Source organism: Apaloderma vittatum, unplaced genomic scaffold (assembly GCF_000703405.1).
Source record: "Apaloderma vittatum isolate BGI_N311 unplaced genomic scaffold, ASM70340v1 scaffold10897, whole genome shotgun sequence".
NCBI lineage: Eukaryota > Metazoa > Chordata > Aves > Trogoniformes > Trogonidae > Apaloderma > Apaloderma vittatum.
In genome coordinates this window covers 3,059-14,281 of record NW_009725695.1, presented here as the reverse complement: position 1 = coordinate 14,281, position 11,223 = coordinate 3,059, and the positions used below count along the sequence as shown (strand labels likewise).

Sequence of the window (11,223 nt, the reverse complement as noted above, 5' to 3'; positions counted from 1 at the left end):
CCATTACCCAAAATTACATTTGCCGGTAGACACAGAAATCCAAATTTACAAGACTGAGCAAATTGTTTAGACATGAATTTTATAACTGGCAGTCTAATTTGTGGGCTTACATTCCCCCAATTATTCACTTTATCCAAACTGTGCCATATTTGGGCTTTTTAGATCTAGTATGCTAGGACTTTTTAAATTGGGACCATTAAAATCGCTGGTGCATTATTTGCATTATTAATACTGAGAGATGAAAACACTTAAATTATGCAGACGAAATATCATTTTTTCAGGTCTTTCGGGAACCTATTTCTCACAGGAGTTTTAGATGTAATGGATTACCACTTAATGCTGTATCGAGCAGCTTCAATTCTGCTGAGTCAGGACCTAATGTAGACTTTGATATACTAGATATGTTGGATTAAATAAAATTCTCTATCATTAGCCTGAAAATCACACAGTTCAGCTAGCAAGACAAGAAGAAGCCAGGGGGAAAAAAGAATAATCTGTTAATGCAAGGAAACAAATTCCCACTATGAAACACAAGTTACATATATTATAAATATTAAAAAAAAAATACTGTGGAGTATGTTCTTTTTTTGTTAACTAATATCAGGATTTCCTTCGCTGTACAATGATATTTTAGTCAGGAATGTCTCCTAATTTATCCAACTCAAGAATGTAAAGTAAGGTTTCATACTCCCCCACAGTCTCCATCTGGACGGTAATTTTACCCTTTAACAACCACTATTATTGCATCAAGCTTCCATTTTCCATTAGAAGGTCAAACTCGTAACTGGAATTAGCGACACTTGCTAATTTCATTTAAGTACTTTTAATACTTATTGCTATTAAAAACGCAGAACTCATCTGCAAAATACAGGTACACTTTCACAGTATAGACAAAATCAAAAACCAAAGGCTGACAGGAAATAAAAGAAGAATGTTTTAGTCGGAAAATTAATAGGTTTTTTGTTTTCTGAAATTGAGGATTTATCATATTTAAGACAGATAAAATTATAATTAAGATGAAAACCAGCAAATTCAAAATGAAATAATCATACATTCCTAAGGAGGAAATAGTTTACCATCTACCTACAGCATAATGGTATTTAGAGACTTAGAGTGAGTGCTCATGAAATCTGCATAGGTGACAAACTAGACAGATTCAAATCCTTTTATTTCTTAATAAAAGTCAAGACTCACTTTTTATTATTAATGATGTGACTCTGTTCCACAATATAAATGTGTATTTATAATATATGATTCATAGTCAATCCCGTAAGACTTAGCTCAAAACAGTCCCAAAAGAGTCATATTCAGGGAAGGAAAGTAGATTATCACTAAAGCAATTGTGACAAATGTAGGGCCAACCCCATTAATGCTATAAATTCAAACAGATTTTATCATCTTTCCAAGGCTCATTTGGGATATGAAGGCTATAAGAATTATCACAAAATGTCAAACCTGGATTTCTAATGAGTAAACATTAAAGTTAAAAACTTTAAACACACTAAACACATTAAAGTTAAAAACATCAAACACACTAATGCTAATTTTTGATGAAACTTTGCTTCCACTCTTGATTTTGATGACAGTATGATTTAAGGCTAAATATAGTCTTTTCAATTAAGAGTTTGGGATTTTCTTTTTAAGCTCTTTAAAGAAGCTTTAAAATCCTACTAGCATCCTCCAGTGCTCAATGTTTGCTGATGCTTCCTTCTACTAATGAATACTCATAGATATTATTCCAACTTAGTGAAGCTAAATAACCTAAAAAATAGGATTTTCTTAAGTGCAGGTCCACTTGATTCACCAATTTTCCTTTATCACTTGGCAAAAAAATTCTTAGTACTTGGACTATACGGAAAACAACGTTTATACTATATGTATCACTGCAAAGTGCCAAGACTGTGAGTGGTAGTGAAGAAAATGGAATATACAGAATGTCAATAACAGAAAGTGAATCCCATTCCCTTATTATGAGGTAAAAAATAGTGAACTCATAAACAGTCCTTTTAAAAGTCCCATTAGCATAAGTAATAAGTATGTTTAGGAAGCAAGTCTTTAACCTTACCCAATAGGCCTTGAAACAATAATTTCAACTTGAGGTTCTGATTTTGATTCTAAAATAATGTTGTAAACTTCTTCATTTGTAGCTCCAGGCAAGGGTTTACCATTCCATTCTAGAACTTCATCCCCTTGAATTTAAAGAGAAGTTTATCTCATTTCTATATTCTTTTACAAAGAAGTGCAGAGCATTTCTAAGCAACATTGCTTGAAAACAATTAAAAAGCTGTACTGAAATGCAAAATAGGGGTTTTGAGACACTATGAAGGCTCCTTTCTCAGAACACAACTACAACTTGTACACACAAAACACACCTGTGCAAACACATTAAGTATTTCCAAAATAATACAAAATCTGTTATTGTGCTATGAAATGAAAGAGCACTTTAAAAGATGCTTTATTATGTAGTGGTAATAAACTTTAAAAACAGGTTAATCTTCAATAATGAGAAGTACAAATACCTACTGTTAAGTCTTTAAAAATTATGGCATTTTATTACAATTTCTATACTGTGCATTTTGATTACTCTACAACAAGGACAGTCTTTACTGTCTGTCAAAAGAACTAAAAATAAAAACAAAGAGTAAGTCACTATCTCCTGAGGAGTTTAGGGGGTACAGAAAGAAAAACATGATGTCCAAGTTATTTAGATAAGCTGCTTTTTTCAGCTTGCCGTTTCTGGAACTTAAATAGTATGTACATTACATTGCATTTAGGCCTTATTTTAAAAATGTGAAAACCTTGGACTATAGTTTCTAAAGAAAGATCAGTGTGTACTATTAAATTGCAGGAACCGTAGGGTAAATTTACACTCTTACATCCCATCACATGCAGCAGTCAACTGCACAACCACTATCTGATGATACAGATAACTTTATTACAATTATTTATGTCAGGAACAATCCTTCAGTCACTGGCTTTGCTCCCTTCCAAGAAGATCCAAGCCAAATTATCAGACTTGCACCTAATAATCCAAGGAAAACTATCCTAACTCAAGCCCTGTCTACCAAAACAAGTGGCTTCAATCTCTCTTTATGTTCAGTCCTTTTTCCCAAACAGCCTGTATTTTGGTATTTTCAGAAAGGACTCCACAGAGTATTCCACTGGCTTTCAGAGTATTTTGGCATTCTTTAAAAAATGAGAGCTTGCTAACGACAGACTTAATAAGTGCTTGTTGACTTAAGTTTAATTTTCTACCACATTTTTTAGCTGAACCAGTTTTAAATATTTCATGTATCTATTACATAATCTTATGTCAGAGAGGAACAGGAATTAGATGTTGCCTAGGAACTTCATTTAAAATTTATGCAACTCAGTGAAAACATACTCAGATTCTTCTGTAATTCTGACTGTATTTTAAAGCTAACAGTTCTGCTAAACTAACATGTTGTTTTTCCCTAAAATAAAATCTGATTTCTTTAGAGATGATTGGCTTAATTTACAAAAGCATTCCAGGCATTAAAAGGAACAAGCTGTGGACAGCTTTGCAATGGTTATAGTATAATAGCAAAAGCCAACAGGGACATATGCTAAATTTGTAACACTAAAAAAAAATAAATCACAATTTAAAGCTAGTTTACACAGCAATCTATCACATTTTGAAGAAGATAAAGCAGGTGCAACATGGTTGAGAATCCTGAAGAGGAACATGCAAAGTGTCTGTATTGCTATTTTAAAGGACTTAAACAGCTTTTTCATTTTTGAGAGTTATCAGAAGATCAGTCGAGTTAAAAATGAAAAAAAAGGAATTGCCAAGATGTTGAACATAAGATCATCACAGTCAGAATGCTAAGTTAACAGAGGTGGCTTCAATTACTCATACTTAAACAAGATCCAAATGGAGATTTGTGTGAAGTGACGCTTGCGCTAGTTCTAATGAGATCACCACCATCCATCTTTTGCTCAGCTTCTCCAGTTCTTCATCTTTTTGACCAGTCAGGCCCTGTTACATTGTCTCTTTCATCTGAGATGCTGTCTATAAAGCTTACATTCGGATTTCTGCTCTCAGTAACAAGTATGGAAACAGGAAAACGCCATCCGGATACTCAAACCCTAGAGCTCTAGATGACCCTTCTTAAGCAGTGGGGTTGGACTAGTGATCTCGAGAGGTTCCTATCCACCTCAACTATTCTGCGATCCTGCAATACACTCCTACGTATTCAGGTGAGGACTCCATGATCTTAAGTCCCATTGCAGTAGCCCAGAGTTGCAAGTCGATCAGTGAAGGAGCTGTTAGAGACCTTACCCTGCAGCTGGTCGTGGTAACCAAGATATTTACACAAGGCTGGCTGGTAAAACCTACAGGATATCTGCACCCCTATGGAGCCACTTCTGCTGGTGAGGCATATACCCCAGGATGTCTAGGATGCCTCTAGAAAGGCATTTTAATGCATCTCGCATTCTACCCCCACTTTCTGATGCGTATTTCAGCAGAGAGAGCAAGTTTTCAGGCTTGTGCTGCAAATCTCAGATTTTTTTTATACTGATTTCTAATAGAAGTTTTGGAATTGGGATAGGTAGAAACCTCTGGGGGTCAGCTAGTTCCAGGCCCTGCTCAAAGTAGAGCCAACATCAAAGGATAGACCACATTCTTCAGGGACTGGGGTTTGACCAGATGAGATTGGGCTATCTCCAAGGAAGGATCTACAAAATCTCCTCTGGACGACTTGTTCCTTAACTATCCTCTCTAGATAGAAGATAAAACCTTTTCACAGACAGGATTTCCCTTATTCCAGCTTGTGCATGTTGCTTCTTGTGTGTTCAGTGTGCACCCATGAGATCAGTACAGCTCTGGGTTCTCTACAGCCTCCCATTAGCGAGGTAGAAACAAGAATTAGACCCTCCCATAGTATTTTATGTAACAGCTTGAACAAACCCAGTTCTTTCACCTTCTTGTATACAATATGCTCCAGACCCTTAATCAACTTTCTGTTCCTCTGCCAAATCTGGTCCAGTTTGTCAATCTCTCTCTTCTACTAGAGGAACCCAAAGTGGAAAAAGGACTCTGATTCAGCCTCATAAGCATCGAATAGAGAGCCACAACCACCTTTCTCAACCTCCTGGTGATGATCCTGTTAATACAGGCCTGTACATGATTGGTATCTGCTGTAAGGGTGTTTTGCTGACTTGTGTTCAATTTAGTGTCCTCTAGCACTTCCACATGCTTTTCTGTCAAGTTGTTTTCCAGTTAATTGGCTCCTAGTGCTTACTGCTGCACTGGGTTATTCTTTCCCTGATGCAAGATTTCCTATTTGCCTTTGTTAAAATTTATGAGGTTTGTACAGCTACTCCAATATCTATCAACTACCCAAATTTTGGAGGTTTTTCAAAAAGGTGTTTTCCTACCAGCAAGGATTCATCTATCCTATAAAATAGGATGAACAGACTTTAATTCATTGAAAACATGCACAAGACAACAGATGTTTCCTGTGAAATTATTTTAGCTCTAAAAATATTTTTAGAAATTTAAAGTAGCTTTGACTTAAAAAGCATTACAGACATTAGAAATATAGGATTTCAGTCCAAATAGTTCAAAAGGAGAGAAACTTCTTTTCTGTAGTTATAATCTACAGTTAAAATCTATAAATGACTATAAGTGGTGATATCAACTCCATGTATATGGACTCAGTAAAAAACCAAAACAAAAATCCCCACAAAACAAAATGCCAAACCCAAGTTGGATATGTTTTGAGACTCAATATGTTTTCTCCTTCTTTACTATTAGCTTCATGCAATTATACTAAATTCATACATGTTGTCATAAGAGCTTCTAGATTCCTGAGAAGGCATTGGATAGACTTTGGTTTGCTAAGACAACATTTGGAAAGTAGTTGCTTAGAGGCATTGTAAAAATATAAACTGCCAAGATATAACTTATCAACTTCTCTGCATAGTTCTTGCTTCATTTAGAAGCTTGGAAAGTGCTGACAGCACAGCCACGTATTTTTAAGTGCAATATACATCCTATATAAATGAAATATTTCAAGACTATTTTCTTGGGTTGCTTTCCATTTTTATTTCTAACAACTCACATTGAAAGAAGCACTAATAAAGTCCACTGTGTACACAGCCCATCATTCTTCATGTGATGCTCTAGTGCAGGTAAAGTAACTGTAGTGAGCTTTGTTGGCCACAATAAAAAAAAAATATTTAAAAAATGTTTGCATTGCTTCTGTAAAGTGTAACAAGCAGCTCATGAGCTAGCAAGCAAAAATTTAGTAGTGACACTCAGTGCTGACACCAGCACTTATTAGGCATGTCCTGTGTTTTGCTCATATAATCAAGCAATTGGAGTCAATAATAAATTAGAAATGTAGGCAACCATAGCATTCCATAAAAACATTACAGTATTCTCCTGTATTTAAAAAATATTAGCATATCACACAACCAATGTTAATATAAATTGACAGCTGCAATACAAAACCCCATAATTAAAAGACAATATATTTTGTATTCAACTGATTAATTTACCTGCTCTGAGATGCCCCACCACATCAGCCAAGCTACCTTTCTTCACTTTGGTAATGAAGGCACCGAGTCGTCCTAATTCTGTCATTTTTCCTCCAACAACCTGGTTAATCATAAATTTCTGAGTTTCCAAGCCACAAGACAGACATCATATCAAGCATAAATATATAGACAGATCAGTTTTTCACATTATTTTTAAAATTAAACCTTAAATACGCATAAGCCAATATATTGTCAATTTGGGCTTTACAGAAGCTTAAAGACAAAGTTAAATATACAAGGCCAGACCTACATCAAAAAAAGTAAAGCTGCCACAGAAATAAGATTGATCTTTGTTTCATGCATTTAACTCATCAATTGTATGCAGTTTGCTAAGTACCTAAATTTGTTACAGAAAGAACATTTCTTAATAAATAACCAAGAAAATGTATTTTTTGTGAATAGATGTCTGTCATGTGCTTAACTTTAAATTGCAAGTGCATGTCAACTCAAATGTATGAAAATTGCAAAATGCAATTGGTGCAACAACAAAAAACGCAATTGGTACAACAACAAAAAAACTGAACAAATACACTGCTATGAAACATGAGCAAATAGTTCACAAGAGTGTTGCTACTGCTAAAACCCCGGCCCTCTGATCCAAGGACATGACAAGACAAACCAGTAACTTCTTCTGTTTTTTGTTAAACAGAACTGAAGAGAGTTATTTTTGAAGACAACCGCATGATGCAGAGGTTGAGGGGAAAAAAGGTGCCCTCCAGACATTAGATTTTTAATAAAATGTTAAACAAGAAAATATAGTCTTGCAAACTTGCTATTCTCTTTATCTACCTTGCTCTCCTCAGTCAGTTGTTTCGATTTTGTTTGGGTTTTGTTTTTTTCGGGACAGGGGGTGTTTGTTTCTTTCTTTTTCTTTTTTTTTGGTCAGGAATATCCTTGGAGGAGTTTGTAATACAATAAAATAGAACTATGTAACACATGTAATCTAATAATGTAATAAAACAAAGTGGAATACTGGTATTATTTCCCCATGTTGCAATCTCAATAATTATCAGGAGCTTTAATACAGCTATATCCAAGAAGATCCACAAGCCCGCCTGTCAACAAGGTTGTCACAAGATAATGTGTTAAATTTATCAGTGGAGGCCTTAGTTCGTATCATACAAAATTGAAACTTGAAAAATCAAAGACAAGCTCTCCAATCTACATTTCCTACTAGTACCAACCTTTATTCTTACATGCTAAAAAATTTTGCTTCTGCCAGCAAAAATCATCCTTGTGCTACAGACTGCTAGACATTTAGGAGAGTCAAGCTGTTCTCATCTTCCGTGTTCCCACACCACACTATTCCACTTCAAGCTGGATAAATGCTCTTACCCAGGACATGCCATCACAAAGTTCACAAGGCTCTATTCCAATTTAATTCCCACCACGATGACCAAAACCAGCAACCCACATCTCTGCCATGTGTGAGGGACAACTCTATGCAAGGATCATTTTAGTATCAGTGCCCTTTGAAGAAGACTCAGGCCTAAGTGGATGGGAATGTTTCCTATTTTGCACTGTTTCTCTTCTCAGTGGGGACAGCAAAAGGCACAAATTAAATCCTCTCAGTCATCTTTAGAGCTCCATATAATTAAAAATACATATGGAGAGAGAAATTTTTGAAGTGGCATACTGTACTTCCTATCAGTTTCAGAAGTAGCACTCTCTCTCTTTTAAGTGTTCTGGCAACTCAGGGACATGAATCTAAAAGTCTGCTACAAATTACTAATTAAGGGATTTAAATAAACAGGCCAGTGTTGACAATGTCTCTGTTTTGGGGCAGAAGATTAACTGGAATTACATTTAATATAATCTCTTTAAGAGGGGTTTTTGCAAATTTTTGTGTAAATGTTTGGGTTTATTCTACAAAATTTCTGTTTCCAAATGTCTGTGCGGTTTTTAAACAGACCTTGTAAACATTTGTATCTAGGTGACATTTATGTACGTGGATTACAAGATGAATTAGTTTAATGAAATGCAAACAATAGAGTTATTGCAATGTGTGGTGTATATCTTGCAGACGGGAAGCTGAATAAACATATACTTTTTACTCAGAACGGTTCGGCTCCTTTGCCACAGATGAGTGGAAGACTGCAGAGAAGGATTAAATATATTTACATTTGCAATTTATCTGTATAACTTTGAATACTTACTGAAAATGAGGAATCTGGTTTTGTCAAATGACTATAATTGGAGAGTCCTCTGATTTAATGTATTAGAACTCTAGGTCTAAGGTCAGTGGAAGTTTTTTTCATTTACCACCTAAACAGGTAGTACTTACTTTTAGCCCCAGTAATGCACCTGATTCTTTTGGCATGGTTGTTCTCTTGTTAAGAATAACACGCCCAATTAAGCGATCTCCCTCTTTAGAAGGCTGCCACGTTACGGGATGCTGTTTTAAAAAAAAAAACAGTGGAATTAAAGAAGTGCAACCACCTTCCTCTATTTAGACGCATATTTATAAACCAATACAATCTCTGAAACATATATCACAGTAGACACAAACATCCTTCAGATGTGTTACATATAGCACCTGAGCTTTCTATTATTATATCTGTTGGACTCTAGCTTCATTAAATATGTATGTACACTGCAGAAAAACTCAGCACTAAGCCTGCAGGTAGAATTGTAATACAAATCAAAGTTCAACACGATTAAACATTTAAAACATCTAATGTTTTAGGTAATAAAATGAAAGACTTACTTTTAAATTCCATGACCCTGAAAAGTGTATTAGCAAATTCTGTTCTTTAGAATAATACACTTGTTAAACAGCTCTACCATATGGGTCCACTATATAATAAAAATCCAAATGATCCTTTCCCACTCTGGTTAACAGAAAAAGTCACTAATCTCTCCCAGAGCAGCATCACACTCACAGCTGCTCTTACGGTGTGTAACAAAATGTAGTATCATGCCTACAAAAGAATCAAAGTTAAAATTCAGGCAATTTTACTAGTGTACATTTCGATGAAAATTCCTTTCAGATTTCAACTTCCATGACCCACTAAACCAAATTTTTATAACATTTGTATAGAATAATTCTCTACAACAAAATACCTATGCCGAACTGAAACAATCGGCAAACATTTTCACATTTATGAACCTTTTTTAGTGTTTCTTACCGAACTAATAGGGGATGTCTCCCTGCTGTGCCACGTGGCAGGATCCAGCCAGTAATAATCCAAGTCACCTGGAAGAATAGGAATAGAAAGAAATGTGTAATCTCTCAAGCAGAGAAAGATGTATGGACGATGACTTCTGCATGCATGAATTTGAATGTGCAATAGCTTGAAGAAGCAAATACAAAACCTGTATTGCGATTCAAAGTACCACAGCAATTTGAAAATGGTGTAGTCTTACAATTTTAAAGCAACACCACATAAGAATGCATCTATTTAGACCACATAAACTGCACCTCAGAAGCGATTGTGCACTCCAGTTGTTATTTACTTTGCCCAGTCACTTTCTGAGAGTGGATCCCAATGCATCGCATTCAAAGCCCTCCTCCTCCTCCCATCTCTGAAGCACACACAGAGGACTACAGCTAATGATGACACAGGAGAAAATGCCAACAAAATAGGCACTTAGCTACAGTCAAGGACAGAACAGTCAACCACACACTCAAGAATCGGCGAAGTAGTTGATCAATACTGTGACAATGGGGACCGTGCAGACGGAGAAGCACAGGAGCTGGCAGGGCTTAATAGAGCACTGGGAAAACAGCCACACAAATAGAGCAAAAAGTACCAACAGCAGATACGAGGCTGCAATCTTTCATTCTGCCTGGGACAAACTTACCTACTTATGTACATCAACAATAAACCCATGAACTACAGTGCTCTGGAAATCACGAGCCCATCAGGCCAAGAGCTGTGGGCAGGGTTTGGGAGAAAAGGCAGCAGAGTGTAACACCACAGAGTATGTATGGATTTATGGTGCGCTAAGGAAACCACAGTTTGACTTAATACACTACAGCTGTAGAAGGTTGAGTTGGTAGCAGAAAAAACTGCCAGTCATCTGTGACAGAGGACTGATTCAACTGTGCACTCCAAGGAGGAAAAGAATGAGGCAGGAATTGCAAGAACAACAACATCAGGCAGTGCGGAGCATAATTTTCTTTACAAAGAGGAAAGGTGCAGGTGATATTGGGAAGGACGTAGGAGAATGACGCAAGGCTGGAATAGAGTGAGCAACAGGGAAAGTGTGAGACTGATAGAGCAGGAACAAGTGTGAAGGATTTCTGTGCTAGTAATGGTCTTAAACAGAATATACCAGTGAGCTCTGAACCTTGGTGTTATTTCATTCCTTTGAGTATTGGCACAGTGTATTAATAAAAACACAACAGTGTCATTAGAAATGAGGACAACTATTTCTAATGCTCTCTTGCAATAATAGTAGTAAAGAAAAGCTTGATCTGAAATAATCAAGAGGTTTGAACTTTTTCCGAGAAAAAAACTAACACAGATGATCCTGCCATTTAGCTTACAGTGCCTTCAGTGCCTTTACACATACAAACAAGCAAAACCCTCACAAACCCAAAATCTAAACTGTCACTTTGGAGGTTAATTTTAGACCCTGAACGAAATACAGTCATCTCTCACTGAGTTTTATATCCATATCTGCACTTCAGTAATTTTTAACCCTTGTTTT

At 36.0% G+C, this 11,223-nt stretch overlaps 1 protein-coding gene across 1 annotated transcript; it reads right to left on the bottom strand.

The window, feature by feature from the left end:
* Positions 1-2,065: 2,065 nt before the first annotated feature.
* Positions 2,066-9,763, bottom strand: LOC104276611 (regulating synaptic membrane exocytosis protein 1-like; the record flags this gene model as incomplete). Its single annotated transcript, XM_009872993.1, has 4 exons — positions 2,066-2,189; positions 6,529-6,628; positions 8,852-8,962; positions 9,696-9,763. Coding segments are annotated over 4 exons (403 nt in total), but the record flags the coding sequence as incomplete, so codon positions are not given.
* Positions 9,764-11,223: the final 1,460 nt, after the last annotated feature.